Consider the following 18,097-nt stretch of genomic DNA (forward strand, 5'->3'; position numbering starts at 1 on the left):
AATTGTTAAATTGATAGAACATTCAAGTGTTATCTAAGCTAAAAGTTGCACAACAACCATATACGACTATTGACAACCATTGTGCGGTTTCTCCTTTTATCTTCTCCACGAGTAATTGAAACCTTCATTTAATTGTACACTTCGTGGCCTGATCATTGAGCTTGAGCTTGACGGCCGCACATTTCGTAGTTGCTTCCCGTGATGGATCTGAGCTAGTGAAGTTACACAGGGAACCACGTATATAGCAACTTGGGATTAGTTTACCATTTACACGTCAAGGCCTGATTTTTTGAATATTTCTTCTTAGTGCCTCGATAAGCTACATCACATTATATTATCAATATTTAACTCCCGGAATGGCGTTAGTTTTACATACCAACAATATACGCACGAAATCTGCAACTTATTTTTTTCTATGAAAGTATGAAATTGAGTCAACTAAATCTAAAATTGAGTAAATTCAGTTTCGTGTGTGAAAATGTCGGTCACACGCTCACAGAAATTCAACAACAATGCACAGTGGTACAGTAAGGCAATGTAGGCGGACATGAGTTTTTCGATGCGATTTTGTGGTTTTAGAGTAAAATTTTTTCTAAGAACTTGTTTCTTATATTTAGTCTATTTTTTATGTGCAAATGAAAATTAGAGTGGTCCTGAAATCGACTAAATAAAAATATTAACTTTTTTATTTGCAGAAATAAATGTATACATTCATCGGCACAGTTGTAGATCAACTAATTTTGAGCAAATTTCGGTATTTTTTCACAATATTTGTTCTTCATATGATACAAAAAAAAAAATTTATATTTGCCCTAAACGGAAACATCAATTTGTCAAAAGGGAAAATTTTTAAAATAGAAATAGTGAAGAGTCCAACTGTACAATATATCGACAATGTTTTTTCATCAAAATTGGCGTATTTTTGATTATAGTTACCGAAGAAAAATTTTGTTTTTAAATTTGAATTGAAAAATAGAGCGAAAAGGCTTAGAAATAGTTGGTTTACAATTATTTATGCAAATAAAACCAAGTTAGTTTGTTTTTATTTCGTTGATTTTAGGACCACCCTAATTTTCATTCGCACATAAATAGAGGACTATGTATAAGAAACAACTTTTTACAAAAACTATGGCTTTAAATCGCAAACCAAAATCGCAACGAAAAGCTTATGTCCGCATAAATTGCCTCACTGTACCACTGTGCAATGAGTTTAGTTACCTTTTTCACCACAAGAGGGGGTGTTCCCTGTCTGTCTTTACGGAAATATATGGGAAATTAGAGAGTGAACTATATTGTTATTTTAAGATATTTGGTTTCACTTCACAGCACAAAATCAAGTGTCTTACACTTCGGTTTGCCATGTCATGCATACCAAAATCAATCTTTTTACACTCAGATTTCAATGGTTGAACGCGTCAAATGCCAAAACACGTCAAAATACCGTGAATTCCATTAAAAATCAATATGGGTCGACCTGTTAAAACGATTGGGTTGGTTTATTGGTATTAGCAATGGGCAAGATCGATCCGATTTTTGCAAAATCGATCTTTTCGGGTCGATTCATCGATTTTTTGAATCGATTTCTTTGCGCGCGATCTTCTACTGAATCGATCCTTTGGATGGCAAGATCGTTTTTTTTCGCCTGAAAAATGAATGTGTGCAAAACGGATTGAAGACAATAGTGATTGCATTTATTGTTGCTAACGTAATCAGCGGCCGAATTCCGAGAACACTTTTTTTTTGCAGAGAAGAAAATTTCTATATTGATAGTATACAATTTTTTTTTCTTCTCTCCGAAGAAGTGTGTGCTCGGAACTCGGACACTGATCTGAAGAATGTGTCAATTTTTCACCGGGATGACCATAGTTGAAGAATGGACTAAAGTTCAGTAGACATGAAACCGAGAAAAACGCATTTCAAATGTTTTTGTTGGTTCAAACAATTGTCTGCGTCCATGACAACTTTTTTCATGAGTATGTCACCACCCCCACAAGGTTCCAGAATATCCAGCTTTCCACGAACGGTAATGGCACGCTGCCCATTTTGACGTTTTCTGTAGATCAGGGAAGCTGGATAACCTTGTCGTCGGGTGGAAAAGAACAATCCGCAGCCAAATTAAGTCCCTCCAGTATTTTTAACGCAGTAACCATTTTTTTGCCTTTGTAAACGCGACATCAATAGACAAACCCGTATGAAATTTGGCTAATACGCATGCGTTGTGAAATATATCAAGGATTAGGGGTGGGTGAAACGGCTCTTTTGCAAGAGCGGCTCTGAACTGACTCATGGTTCACAATGATTCACGAGCGTTGACAGTTCGTGTTGTCTCGGTAAACTTCGGGTTCGCGCGAACCAAACAGTTCTGCTGCGCCCAATGAACCGTGGTTCTTTTTCGTGAGCCGTTCGTTCTTTCGCTCTTTTCTGAGAACCGGTTTATATGAACGGCTCGTGAGCCGTTCGCCCATCCCTAGCGAGGATGAAAAGAACGACGAGACAAATTTGCACCTCGAACTGAATATAAATTACCGACCATAAGACCGCCTCGAAAGTTTGACATATATGTATTGTATACAATCATTACTAACTGATTGGTGTATATTGGGGTGACAATGGACTTTGACAGTTTTACACCCGACCCCGACGTTTTATACATTTCTAATAACCCGTTCACATGATGTAATATTGCTCATCTTGATTTCAAATCCCATACTACAAACTCGTGAAAACTAGATGTATGTATGTTTCAAGATACGCGATATCACGTGATATCTGCTATAGTGTGAAAAAGGCATAAGACATTTGGCTCAAAAAAAAAAACTATTACAAACTGTGCTTTTCTTCAGAAGTCGAGAAAGTGAAATTTAGACCAAATACTCCTGAATTCCGATTGAGCTGAAATTTTGCATTGCAGTGGATATTGAATTTACCATTTTGGATATTAGCCAACATTATTTCACATTTGCTACCTCAACCTATTTTTCAACTCGTTAACTCAAATTCTGCAAAAGTTGAATTAAATGTTCGTGTATATGCCGTGCTGCATTCTGTTCAGCATGGTGTCGCGCTCGCCATTTTTGTTTATTTGAGTTTGTGCTGCGGATGTTCCGATTTTTTTATGAATTGGGTTGTTCAGCTATATCAGTTTTTTCTATCATCTGAAAGATCTGAATTTTCTAAGTAAAACGTGATTTAAAAAAAATTCTATCATTATCCTTCGCTTTTTAAAGCACGATTTGAATTAGCTAAACAACCCAATTATACAGGTTTGGATTGCTCTTAGTGCATCCTAAACAATAGACCATTTCACGAACTGACAGGAGTCACGGATCCCGCTGATGTTGATGATGCTTTCACGTGCATTATGTCAGCGGTTTCAAACTTTCTGTCAAAATTTTGTTCATGAATCAAGTTCACAAACGTCTCGTGAAATGGTCTATGGGATGAGCGACAACGAAAACTCTTAGAAGAAAAAAACCGCCAAAGAGTACACGCGGTAAAAGAAGATGGCAATAAACTAAAAAATAGTAGGAGGGTGGTATCTGGGATACGACCGCATAGTTGACGTAGGACTACAATAGCTTTAAATTTCCCTTTGAGGCTCTGTTTGATTTGAGCTCGTTTTACTTTTGGCACGGTTCGATTTTGGCACAGATGTGCCAAAACGAGCGATTATTTCTAAACACATTTCTTAGTCTTCTTGTTTATTTCAACCAATTTAAGCTCAACATCTCCAAAAGAAATGTATTTTGGTTCTTTATGTTGCCGAAGCGAATGACCGAAATCGGTAAAACGGTTCCTGGAACATGACCGGAACTTGTGCCGGTGATATGTATAATGATCATGATCTAAGCTGTACTAAGCCTCTAATTACTCGGGTAGTAATATCAAGTATCTAGGTCATCAGCCTCAATTCATCAAGCGACACCTCAAACGACTTGGAACTAAAACTAGTTCATTGGTGAAAATATCTATGAAAAAACGTCATGAAAACCGTTCATTTTTGGCAAATTCTGCCATGTCGTGTTTGGCAAAATCGAACGGGGTCTGTATTTTGATTATTTATTTGCAGCACTCTATTCTAGAAGAAAAAATATTCTCTTCAACATTGATGAATACCTTTCATTCTAATACAGTCAATTTTCTTCAATACGCGAAAGGGCAAGCTTCTGTACAGACCTAAATTGAGTACGATTTAGTAGAAATTAAACAATATTTATTTGTCTTGTGAAGGATTGCTCACTCTCCGATCACCAAGCGGCAAAGATGTTATAAAATTTTCCTGCAGTTACAAGTTCGTGGAAAAAATAACGATAAAAAACTACACTTTTTGGACAAAAATGTATATTCACAGAAAATTCAAAATGGACATGAGAAAAACAGAGTGTAGAGTTCAAAAATAAACAACACATTTTATCTGTTATTTATATAATAGAGGCAGATAGCAGGTTATATAATTTATATACCCTGCTATCTGCCTCTACCGACACGTACAGAATTTTGTTGTCCCCGGTAGCGCAGTGTATTTTGCGGCACCCGAATAATCATATTGAATTCTGATATTTGCTACTACATATACGAAACAAGAAGAAGAAGAAGACAATTTAAACGGCAATTCGATTGTGTTCCAGATCGCAAAACGATACCTACGCGTTAACCCAACACGCCCCACTATGCGTCGACAACGGCAATGTAGTCTTCACTTGGCTTGGTTGCACACAAATGAATATCGAGTTCTACTGCACTGATAGACGACGAGTGACCAGTATTCATACATTGCTCGGTGCAGTACTGTTGCTTGTGCCAGCATGTTTTCCATTAAGACATCAGTTTTAATAACATTCTAAGAGCAGAACGTAAAACTGTCTGATAGTGGAGGTGGTTATGAACTTTCCGAAAAAGCTTCACCTTCAAGAAATTAATATAGTCTAGGCTCATAGAAGCAAACGTTAGTTAACCTATTGGGACGGGGAGATTCTGTCAAATTTTTTTTGCCACTGCTATACGGGATATCACAGCAACCAGTTGGTGTCTATTCATGAAGTCTGTGCCAGGGGTGCTTGCATGTGATTGGTACATTGTTCGTGAAAATTCGACCTTGAAACTTTTATTCAACTCTCACTGTTAAACAATGAAATGATAATGATAACTGAGAAATCACAAAATTGTCCATAATTTTATCAATCCAACGACATATTGATTATTGTAATCCATCATGTGGTTACATAAGCATTACCGTTTGAAATCTTTCATTCCAACGTTACACCTTGGTTTTAGTTTCCGCAGAATGTATCTCGATATAGTGCGGTTAGACGTAGTCCCACGTCAAAAAGCCGTATCGTTAGTAGATGTTGTGAACGAAAACTCGTTGAACATGATTGATAAACCAGAAAACGCAAACAAAACAAAATCTCCATAAATATAGCCAAAAAGGTCGTAAAAAGCTTATACTAAACAAAAATCGATTTTTTGTTAAATCGATTTTTCAGGCTCGATTTTTTTATGAATCGATTTTATTCATTTTGATTAATCGATGCAAGAGAATCGATTTTTTTTTCGAAGATCGCCCATTGCTAATTGGTATTCATGTGTAAAGAGCATTTGGTATGACCGTGTGATTTTTTGAAGTAGAATACTTCTTTCAGGAAGTTCGGCTATATAGGGATGTGAAATGAAAATCTAAAACCGAAAACAGTGAAAAATATGTCCAATTTCAAATGCTAATAAATCGGTTAGTATTCGATGGATTTCCTTCGTTCTTGCAGCAATAGATTGAAAAATCTTCTACAGAGTAGGCAGTGTTACTTTGCCCTCGTATCCAAGTGAGTTTTAAAACATGCTTGCACTTTTATTTTCGGTTTGCACGTAAACCACATCGGTTCAACTGAAGAACCAAAAACGAGACAAAATCTCTTTATTTTAAGTATCGACATCTAGTGATGGAGAGAATGCATTTTACACTCGAAATTTCATTACGCTTATATTCCATTCATTCAACAAAAGGACTGTATGAGCTCTCGCCGCTTTTTCGTCGAGAGAATCCTTTGTTCTCCCCGGTACTGGTATAGCGAGGGTGCCTTTTCATGATATACGTACAGTACCACCCGCATACGTGCAACAGTTTTTATGTATATATATTTTTAACGAATTTCATTGTTGCCCAAGTTGAAAACTGAATATCTTGACTAACATTTACATTGTACCTAATGTTGTAAGAAGTTCTGGTACAGCACGTCTGATATGCATTTCTAGCAATGTTAGGTATAAAAAATGGTACGAGAAAAAAATATTGTCGTTGGTAGAGAAATTCGGTTTTCAAGTCCAACGAAAATATTCAAGTAAATCAACTAACAGGTTAAAATAGTTTCAACAGTCGTGAGGTGTACGATCCAAGGAAATTTGTTAGGCAATGTTTGAATGGTTGAAAGATTTTTAGTTTAATTTGTTCTATTGACGTTGATTGTGAATTGTCACTGAATTTCCACTATAAAGATCTCTTGAATGCGGTCCTGTCTTAACCTGATTTTGATAGATTCAACTATTCAAGATCACTTTTTTGCCTGGTCATTAAAGCAAAAAAAATAGTTTTTTGGTGCATGTTCAAACTATTGGAGCGAACTGTTAGAACGATGCACTGTGAAATCAATGTAGGATGGAACAGCAAAAAATGAATGCGAAAGCTTGGGCACCGATTTGCTGCAGAGTTTTGTTCGAAGTTGCATATCTGTTCTGTGACGTAAACCCTACTAACAGTGCATTACACTTGAGTTGGATGTGAGTTTTAATCTTGCATAACAACAATTGCATAAAAATCGAAATGCGCGCCGCGTCTGCTGCAACAGTTTGTTACATTGTCCTTTGAAAGCATAAATTCGATCTAAAAACAAAACTCATCGCGTTACATCAGCGCCTGCATCGCTGGATACATCGTGCACTGCATGCATTGCACGCATTTAAACTCAATCGATCAGAGTGTGCGGTGCAATAAAACTCAAACTATCGAGAGAAAGCAGATTCAAGTTGGATTCAAATCTGGAAAAGTGTTACTCAGTTCAACTTTGCACGAGTTCATGCCATCACTGATCTTCTAAGATTCTTCCCAAAAGAAGATAATTGTAATTTTATTATTCACACTATTGTAGTATTGAAAATAGTCAAGCATTGTCAAAACGAAAAATTCGACCTCTGATTGGTCGTTATATGATTGCTTCCCAAGTACGGTCGACAGAATTATATACCTTGCAATTTAAAACATGCTATTTGGCCTATATAAGAGCCTGTTTCAGCCGAAGCTAGCAATGGGCGATCTTCGAAAAAAAAATCGATTCTCTTGCATCGATTAATCAAAATGAATAAAATCGATTCATAAAAAAATCGAGCCTGAAAAATCGATTTAACAAAAAATCGATTTTTGTTTAGTATAAGCTTTTTACGACCTTTTTGGCTATATTTATGGAGATTTTGTTTTGTTTGCGTTTTCTGGTTTATCAATCATGTTCAACGAGTTTTCGTTCACAACATCTACTAACGATACGGCTTTTTGACGTGGGACTACGTCTAACCGCACTATATCGAGATACATTCTGCGGAAACTAAAACCAAGGTGTAACGTTGGAATGAAAGATTTCAAACGGTAATGCTTATGTAACCACATGATGGATTACAATAATCAATATGTCGTTGGATTGATAAAATTATGGACAATTTTGTGATTTCTCAGTTATCATTATCATTTCATTGTTTAACAGTGAGAGTTGAAAAAAAGTTTCAAGGTCGAATTTTCACGAACAATGTACCAATCACATGCAAGCACCCCTGGCACAGACTTCATGAATAGACACCAACTGGTTGCTGTGATATCCCGTATAGCAGTGGCAAAAAAAATTTGACAGAATCTCCCCGTCCCAATAGGTTAACTAACGTTTGCTTCTATGAGCCTAGACTATATTAATGTCTTGAAGGTGAAGCTTTTTCGGAAAGTTCATAACCACCTCCACTATCAGACAGTTTTACGTTCTGCTCTTAGAATGTTATTAAAACTGATGTCTTAATGGAAAACATGCTGGCACAAGCAACAGTACTGCACCGAGCAATGTATGAATACTGGTCACTCGTCGTCTATCAGTGCAGTAGAACTCGATATTCATTTGTGTGCAACCAAGCCAAGTGAAGACTACATTGCCGTTGTCGACGCATAGTGGGGCGTGTTGGGTTAACGCGTAGGTATCGTTTTGCGATCTGGAACACAATCGAATTGCCGTTTAAATTGTCTTCTTCTTCTTCTTGTTTCGTATATGTAGTAGCAAATATCAGAATTCAATATGATTATTCGGGTGCCGCAAAATACACTGCGCTACCGGGGACAACAAAATTCTGTACGTGTCGGTAGAGGCAGATAGCAGGGTATATAAATTATATAACCTGCTATCTGCCTCTATTATATAAATAACAGATAAAATGTGTTGTTTGTTTTTGAACTCTACACTCTGTTTTTCTCATGTCCATTTTGAATTTTCTGTGAATATACATTTTTGTCCAAAAAGTGTAGTTTTTTATCGTTATTTTTTCCACGAACTTGTAACTGCAGGAAAATTTTATAACATCTTTGCCGCTTGGTGATCGGAGAGTGAGCAATCCTTCACAAGACAAATAAATATTGTTTAATTTCTACTAAATCGTACTCAATTTAGGTCTGTACAGAAGCTTGCCCTTTCGCGTATTGAAGAAAATTGACTGTATTAGAATGAAAGGTATTCATCAATGTTGAAGAGAATATTTTTTCTTCTAGAATAGAGTGCTGCAAATAAATAATCAAAATACAGACCCCGTTCGATTTTGCCAAACACGACATGGCAGAATTTGCCAAAAATGAACGGTTTTCATGACGTTTTTTCATAGATATTTTCACCAATGAACTAGTTTTAGTTCCAAGTCGTTTGAGGTGTCGCTTGATGAATTGAGGCTGATGACCTAGATACTTGATATTACTACCCGAGTAATTAGAGGCTTAGTACAGCTTAGATCATGATCATTATACATATCACCGGCACAAGTTCCGGTCATGTTCCAGGAACCGTTTTACCGATTTCGGTCATTCGCTTCGGCAACATAAAGAACCAAAATACATTTCTTTTGGAGATGTTGAGCTTAAATTGGTTGAAATAAACAAGAAGACTAAGAAATGTGTTTAGAAATAATCGCTCGTTTTGGCACATCTGTGCCAAAATCGAACCGTGCCAAAAGTAAAACGAGCTCAAATCAAACAGAGCCTCAAAGGGAAATTTAAAACTATTGTAGTCCTACGTCAACTATGCGGTCGTATCCCAGATACCACCCTCCTACTATTTTTTAGTTTATTGCCATCTTCTTTTACCGCGTGTACACTTTGGCGGTTTTTTTCTTCTAAGAGTTTTCGTTGTCGCTCATCCCATAGACCATTTCACGAGACGTTTGTGAACTTGATTCATGAACAAAATTTTGACAGAAAGTTTGGAACCGCTGACATAATGCACGTGAAAGCATCATCAACATCAGCGGGATCCGTGACTCCTGTCAGTTCGTGAAATGGTCTATTGTTTAGGATGCACTAAGAGCAATCCAAACCTGTATAATTGGGTTGTTTAGCTAATTCAAATCGTGCTTTAAAAAGCGAAGGATAATGATAGAATTTTTTTAAATCACGTTTTACTTAGAAAATTCAGATCTTTCAGATGATAGAAAAAACTGATATAGCTGAACAACCCAATTCATAAAAAAATCGGAACATCCGCAGCACAAACTCAAATAAACAAAAATGGCGAGCGCGACACCATGCTGAACAGAATGCAGCACGGCATATACACGAACATTTAATTCAACTTTTGCAGAATTTGAGTTAACGAGTTGAAAAATAGGTTGAGGTAGCAAATGTGAAATAATGTTGGCTAATATCCAAAATGGTAAATTCAATATCCACTGCAATGCAAAATTTCAGCTCAATCGGAATTCAGGAGTATTTGGTCTAAATTTCACTTTCTCGACTTCTGAAGAAAAGCACAGTTTGTAATAGTTTTTTTTTTGAGCCAAATGTCTTATGCCTTTTTCACACTATAGCAGATATCACGTGATATCGCGTATCTTGAAACATACATACATCTAGTTTTCACGAGTTTGTAGTATGGGATTTGAAATCAAGATGAGCAATATTACATCATGTGAACGGGTTATTAGAAATGTATAAAACGTCGGGGTCGGGTGTAAAACTGTCAAAGTCCATTGTCACCCCAATATACACCAATCAGTTAGTAATGATTGTATACAATACATATATGTCAAACTTTCGAGGCGGTCTTGTGGTCGGTAATTTATATTCAGTTCGAGGTGCAAATTTGTCTCGTCGTTCTTTTCATCCTCGCTAGGGATGGGCGAACGGCTCACGAGCCGTTCATATAAACCGGTTCTCAGAAAAGAGCGAAAGAACGAACGGCTCACGAAAAAGAACCACGGTTCATTGGGCGCAGCAGAACTGTTTGGTTCGCGCGAACCCGAAGTTTACCGAGACAACACGAACTGTCAACGCTCGTGAATCATTGTGAACCATGAGTCAGTTCAGAGCCGCTCTTGCAAAAGAGCCGTTTCACCCACCCCTAATCCTTGATATATTTCACAACGCATGCGTATTAGCCAAATTTCATACGGGTTTGTCTATTGATGTCGCGTTTACAAAGGCAAAAAAATGGTTACTGCGTTAAAAATACTGGAGGGACTTAATTTGGCTGCGGATTGTTCTTTTCCACCCGACGACAAGGTTATCCAGCTTCCCTGATCTACAGAAAACGTCAAAATGGGCAGCGTGCCATTACCGTTCGTGGAAAGCTGGATATTCTGGAACCTTGTGGGGGTGGTGACATACTCATGAAAAAAGTTGTCATGGACGCAGACAATTGTTTGAACCAACAAAAACATTTGAAATGCGTTTTTCTCGGTTTCATGTCTACTGAACTTTAGTCCATTCTTCAACTATGGTCATCCCGGTGAAAAATTGACACATTCTTCAGATCAGTGTCCGAGTTCCGAGCACACACTTCTTCGGAGAGAAGAAAAAAAATTTGTATACTATCAATATAATTTTAATTTAAGGAGTAAATGTAGTAATGAAGATAGAAAATTAAACTAACTGAAAATATGATTGTAGAAACTACGAAAAATATAGTTCAGCAGGTGGGACTCGAACCCACAACTTCCAATCTCCGGTCAGATGTGTTCCCGTTACACCACCGCAGAACGTTAAAGACGTAGTTCTAGAATCGAGTTTTGTATCGCTTATCCAATTCTCGCACTTCGTACATTTACTCAGTAGAGACTATTATTTATAGCTGGCTATTGTTTCAACACCCTCAGTGGAAGTTGGAATGACTTCTCAGTGTGAGAGATAGAAACGTGCCAGTAAGTTGCCATCTCTACCAGCAGCAACATCGACTTGCGTCACAAACATTTTTACTTTTCTTTTTCCGACTCTAAGCAAAGTCATGCTATTTTTAATTTTAATTTAAGGAGTAAATGTAGTAATGAAGATAGAAAATTAAACTAACTGAAAATATGATTGTAGAAACTACGAAAAATATAGTTCAGCAGGTGGGACTCGAACCCACAACTTCCAATCTCCGGTCAGATGTGTTCCCGTTACACCACCGCAGAACGTTAAAGACGTAGTTCTAGAACTACGTCTTTAACGTTCTGCGGTGGTGTAACGGGAACACATCTGACCGGAGATTGGAAGTTGTGGGTTCGAGTCCCACCTGCTGAACTATATTTTTCGTAGTTTCTACAATCATATTTTCAGTTAGTTTAATTTTCTATCTTCATTACTACATTTACTCCTTAAATTAAAATTAAAAATAGCATGACTTTGCTTAGAGTCGGAAAAAGAAAAGTAAAAATGTTTGTGACGCAAGTCGATGTTGCTGCTGGTAGAGATGGCAACTTACTGGCACGTTTCTATCTCTCACACTGAGAAGTCATTCCAACTTCCACTGAGGGTGTTGAAACAATAGCCAGCTATAAATAATAGTCTCTACTGAGTAAATGTACGAAGTGCGAGAATTGGATAAGCGATACAAAACTCGATTCTAGAACTACGTCTTTAACGTTCTGCGGTGGTGTAACGGGAACACATCTGACCGGAGATTGGAAGTTGTGGGTTCGAGTCCCACCTGCTGAACTATATTTTTCGTAGTTTCTACAATCATATTTTCAGTTAGTTTAATTTTCTATCTTCATTACTACATTTACTCCTTAAATTAAAATTAAAAATAGCATGACTTTGCTTAGAGTCGGAAAAAGAAAAGTAAAACTATCAATATAGAAATTTTCTTCTCTGCAAAAAAAAAGTGTTCTCGGAATTCGGCCGCTGATTACGTTAGCAACAATAAATGCAATCACTATTGTCTTCAATCCGTTTTGCACACATTCATTTTTCAGGCGAAAAAAAACGATCTTGCCATCCAAAGGATCGATTCAGTAGAAGATCGCGCGCAAAGAAATCGATTCAAAAAATCGATGAATCGACCCGAAAAGATCGATTTTGCAAAAATCGGATCGATCTTGCCCATTGCTAGCCGAAGCCGTTCATAATAGTTCTAGACAGCGACAACAGCAGTCGTCCTCCCTTAGCAGCAGCACTAGCAATGCAGTGGATACCAGCGATGGCGGAAACCGGCCACAATGGCAATGAATAGCGCACTAGTTGCAGCAGATTCCAGCAACGATAGCAGCTGGGCCAGCTGATGCAGGGACAGTGGATACCAATGGCAGCGTATAGCGGCTACAACTGTGGCATGGCTATGGATAGCGAACTAGTTGCAGCGGATCTCAGCAACGATAGCGGCTGATGCAGTGAGGCACTTTAGTGAAATGCAGTCTCTGTGCGATAGTGGGCACTAGTAAATGCTTTCAATGAAAAGTTGACTCATTTTGACAACACGTGAGCCGACTAGTTTCAGGTGTTATATCAGCATTTCATTGTTTACTTTATCACAAGGAATACTTTATTCGCCCTGTCAGCGATTGTATTTGTATTTGTATTTGTATTTTGGTCGATTCATCTGACAATTTTGATATTATCTACATGAAAATCTTAAATCTAAAACTATTGCAACATCCCAGACCTTGAGATTATTTTGCCAAAAGCACGTGAGGAAACATTTCCGAAATCGAATAAATCTTCGACCAACGAGAAGGTACGGATGCATGACGTCAGTGGTTCAAAAAAGCCGTACAAGGTCCGATGAGACCTAGTTGTCAGTAAGTTTGACGAACGAAGCAGTCTACTTGGTGCTCGAAAATCAAGGTGAAAAAGCAAAACCGGGGCATCAAGTTCATTGTTCAGCAGCTTGGCTATGAAGGTAGCTTGTTGAATCTTTCGCCGACTCTCCAGTGTATCCAAATCCAACAGCTTACAACGGTCTTCGTAGCAGGGAAGATTATTGGGTCTACTCCAGGGTAAATGTCTCAGAGCGATACGAACAAACCTTCGTTGAACGCGTTCTATTCTGTTTTTCCAGTACAGGTTATAAGGATTCCAGATGATGCAGGCATTTTCAAGGATTGGCCGAACTAATGCACAATACAATGCTTTCAAGCAGTATGGATCTGTAAAGTCTCGAGCAATTTTGGTGATGAAACCAAGTTGTTTCGAGGCTTTGGATATGACAGCAGTATAATGTTGATTGAAAGTGAGCTTATGATCCAACAAAACTCCAAGATCGCTGATCTGATCTACGCGTTCGAGAACACATCCATTTATTTGGTAATTAAAAGAAATGGGCACATGACAACGATGGAATGTTATGACCATACATTTAGCGATGCTTATTGTGAGCTTGTTTCTGTTACACCATTCAGCAAACGTGTCCAACAGTGCTTGCAGGCGTTGGCAGTCCTGGACAGAATTCACAACAAGGTAGATCTTCAGATCGTCGGCATATACCAATACGCACCCGGCTCCTAGCAAAATGGCAATGTCATTGAAGTATAAAGCAAACAGCAATGGACCAAGATTACTGCCCTGAGGGACTCCAGAAGTGTTGCTAAATGTCCGTGAAACTGCGGAATCCAGCTTAATACTCAAGGTGCGGCCTAAAAGATACGAGCTCAGCCAAGAAGTTAGTCTCTCAGACATACCGAGCTTAGAAAGCTTATGTAAAAGTATTCGATGATCAACTGTGTCAAAAGCGGCTTTAATATCTGTATAAACAGCGTCAATTTGCGATCCAGCTTCCATCTGTGAGATACAGGTGCTTGTGAATTCGATCAAGTTGGTCGACACTGAACGACCCGGCATAAAACCATGCTGATCAACTGAAATATAGCTTCTAGTGCAGTTTAGAATAACACTGTGGACGATGATTTCGAAGAGCTTAGACCCGGCAGAAAGGCTGGTTATTCCTCTATAGTTCCTTACGTCACGTTTGTCTCCCTTCTTGTGTATCGGAAACATGAAAGATTGTTTCCACAGCGCTGGAAACTTTTGTTGTTCAAACGATTTAGTAAAAATCCGACTGAGGGGCACGGCAAGAGCAGTAGCGCAGCGACAGAAAATAATAGCTGGAACGCCGTCGGGACCAGTAGGAGCTTTTCAACTTCTTAGCACCAGCAATGACCATAGCAGGGGTGATTTCGAAAATATCCATGTCAACAGCACCAACAGGTACACCAGCTGCAGCTAATTCAGCTTCAGACTGTGTTGTACAACCATTGGCAAACACAGAAGAAAAGTGATCAGCAAACAATTCGCAAGATTCCGTGACAGTCGAAGAGTCTGTGCCGCCCAAGAACACACTAGAAGGAATTGAAGTGCTTTTCCTCTTTGAGTTCACAAATGTCCAAAAGCTTTTAGGGTTGGATCGCAAACTGAATTGCGTCCGCAATACATAGGATTTGTAGAGAGAACTATTCAGCCTACGGTACGCATCACTTGCATATTTAAAAGCACGTCTATTGAAGAGTGTTCGTTGTTTGCGGAGCAGTCTCTGTCTTGCGTTACGATATCGTTTCAACCTTCGCAGTTCACCATTACCCCAAGCAGGAACTTTAGGAGGTCTAGTTCTCGGCAGATTATCGTCTAACCAACTGCAAATAGCATCGCAGAAACGCAATGTCATATCATCAACGTCCAATTCGTCCAACAAGGCTACCCAATCCAATGCAGAAAGATATCCAGCAAGTGCATCAAAGTTGATTCGACGATAGTTATGAGGTGCCATACCAACAGAAGCCGCAGGAACATCAACGGAACAAGCCGGTATTGGTAGAATTAACTCCAGTGGCGGGTGGGGAGGATCAACGGGAAGCAGCGGAGCAATAGCTAAATGCACTGAGATTTCTTGTTCTGGCAGGCAGTAAACAAGGTCGAGTATACGCCCCAGATTATTACGCAGTGTATTGACTTGTTTCAAGTTCAGGAATTCGAATCCATCGATGACGGCAGCACTAGCAACATGAAGCGGAAGAGAACTATCACATTGCACTCCATTCTCTCCATTAAACCAGGAAATTTGCGGCTGGTTGTAATCACCGCAAATGAGAACTCTGTCGTTCAGAGAACCTTTGTCACATAATTCGCGCATCGACAAAATATGCTCGTCAATGAACCTAACAATTTTGCTTCTATCGGGAGGGATGTAGACTGCAGTAAGCAATAACTTCGTGCCTTTAATAACAGCAGAAACACAGACTTGTTCAAGACAACTACCACGGTTTAAATTTATCGCCGAACTACAGAACTTTTGAGCAACGGCAATCAGTACTCCACCGAAACTACTTTTGTTGCTATTACTCGCGCTACGATCACACCGATAGACGTTATAAGCAGATCCGAACAGTTGGAGGGAATCGATACAGTCATCTAAACCGGTTTCTGTTAGCATGATTATATCATAATTGCAGTCACTAGATGCAAGCAACAGGTCGTCTAGTTTAGTCCTTAAACCTCGCACGTTCTGGTAGTAGGCGTGAATAACATTCGCGTCAATGTCGTGTGTAGTAAGTTTCGGTATTGAATGATTCTGACAGGAACTATCGGGCAGAGGAACACTGCTGATAGTCGGTTCGTCGCTGCTAAAACGTGAAAAAGAATCAGGCAGATGGACTGTACTAGGAAGCGCATACTTGCCTAAGAAAGGTCCACGGGAGATCCCATCGCCAACCACAACCGAAGGACCAGGACGACTCTGTTGGCAGGAACGATCTGGAGCTGAGCGAACACGTCGACAAAATGTAACGGGGAGCAGAACTTGGTTGGGTGGCTCAGGGACTCCCTTAGTACTGTGGGCAGTGCGTCCTGGTGGATGAGCTACGCGAACTAACTCTACTGAGTGAAACACCTCCTCCGAGATGGCAACGGGTCTAGTTAATTGCTAGACGGAATAGTCGATCCGTTGTCTGGCATTATTTGCGCATTTCTGATAAATTGGACAATTTGAGCTCCATGCTGAATGATCAATGTCAAAAATTTCATCACAGGGGGACTTTCGTTCCCTGTTTCTTTGATCACAATTTACGCACTTCTCGAAATCGGCTTCACATTCGTTTGCTTTGTGATCACCAGCGCATTTTGGGCAGCACGGAGGTTTATCACATGTGGACGCTTTATGCCCGTAAGCAGAGCAATTGTAGCATCGGTTAACATTCACATCTTCCTGTACCCAGCAGCGATTCCAGTCTACATACACTCGTTGAAGTTTCATCAGGCATTCAAATAATCGTGCATCAACTTCCATAACGCAAAGATGTGATCAGCATCTTATCCGATACTAAAATGATCAACAAATTGTCCTTTTCAGGATGAAATACTAACTTGATTGAAGAGTTAATATTTTCTAATGAGTTAATTCACATTTTTAAATTTTTAAAAGTTTTACTTCATCTCTGTGTCTCAAAACGTACTGAATTATCTCTTCCTTCAGTCATGAGCACGACATCCGAAAAAAATTCATCTCAAAATTTGAAAATTGTCCAGCCCCAACCATGACAAGCAACTTACTATATTATTAAAAATGGTCAATCCTTGTTGAAGCGCAAAAATCGATTGATCTGATTAGTCAACGTTTATTTACCAGAAAAAATTACTGAGACGCAAGCAGCCGGGTTATCTTTCTTGTAAAAGTATTCTACTTCAACCTTGCGGTCGTGGCTTTGCACACAACCCTCCTGTTTTTTTTCAGTGTAGAAGAAGACATTTTGAAGAAGGAGGCCTTTTAATGCAAAACTATTATAGTTATTTTTTATATATTTTACAAAATAAATTCATTAATAACATGGGCGCAACTAAGGAAAATTTCTAGGGGGGCTAGTTTTCATGTATGAAATTTAAAAAAAAACGGAAAAAGGAGTTTTAATATGCTTATTTAAAAACGCTTAAAATAGTGTCGTAACAGCAGAAAAAATCACTTCGGGATAGAATCTCCGAAGATATACTGAATATCTTGAACACAGCATCAACGCCAACCTCTTTCAATAACACTGATTTGATATTGAGGAGAGCCAGGTTTGGTAAATGGCTGGGCAGTGCTTTTTAACAGCACACCCGTACTAACTGCAATAAAATAGACCCCAGTGTGGTTCAAGGCATAATGCCCTATTCCTACCTCCACGTGTTACCGACTGTGATACGAGCAACCAAGAGAAAACCGGTGAACCGGTGGGAACTTGGTCGTATGCTGACAGGAAAGGGGTAGTGCACTGCCCTCACGAAGGAAGACCTGATGCAGAAAAAGAAACGTTCTACGCACAGCTGGAGAAACTTTACGATAGTTGCTCGGGTAGGAACATCAAGATCGTTATTGGGGACATGAACAGAAGGAAAGACTTATATAAGGCGGTGATCGACCCGCACAGCCTGTACACCGTGACGAACGACAACGGCCAGCTATGCACCAACTTCGCAGCTTCCCACGGGCTGGCAGTCCAAAGTCCCTTCTTTCCTCGACCAACGTACAGCAAAACAATTGACCACGTTCTCATCGACGGCCCGTTCTTCACAGACATTACATACGTACGCACCAATCACAGTGCTGATCGGACATGACTACTTCAATACAAAAAACTACAAAACTCTGATATA

General features: G+C 39.0%; 1 protein-coding gene across 1 annotated transcript; it reads right to left on the reverse strand.

Annotated features, from left to right (window-relative positions):
- Positions 1-14,519: 14,519 nt before the first annotated feature.
- On the reverse strand, positions 14,520-16,721 carry LOC129717229 (uncharacterized). The gene is made up of 2 exons (XM_055667085.1): positions 16,536-16,721; positions 14,520-16,205 (listed from the first exon to the last, which is right to left on the reverse strand). The coding sequence occupies exons 1-2, from the start codon at positions 16,719-16,721 to the stop codon at positions 14,520-14,522; spliced, it is 1,872 nt and encodes a 623-aa protein (XP_055523060.1).
- Between the last annotated feature and the right edge of the window lie 1,376 nt (positions 16,722-18,097).

Source organism: Wyeomyia smithii, chromosome 1 (assembly GCF_029784165.1).
Source record: "Wyeomyia smithii strain HCP4-BCI-WySm-NY-G18 chromosome 1, ASM2978416v1, whole genome shotgun sequence".
Classification (NCBI taxonomy): domain Eukaryota; kingdom Metazoa; phylum Arthropoda; class Insecta; order Diptera; family Culicidae; genus Wyeomyia; species Wyeomyia smithii.

Bases quoted from the DNA above. Each gene is read 5' to 3' on its own strand.
- LOC129717229 (XM_055667085.1), bottom strand. From the start codon at position 16,721: ATGAAACTTCAACGAGTGTATGTAGACTGGAATCGCTGCTGGGTACAG. The intron at 16,206-16,535 runs GTAAATTGTGAT...TCCTGCCAACAG, and splicing joins AAGCCGATTTCGAGAAGTGC to AGTCGTCCTGGTCCTTCGGT.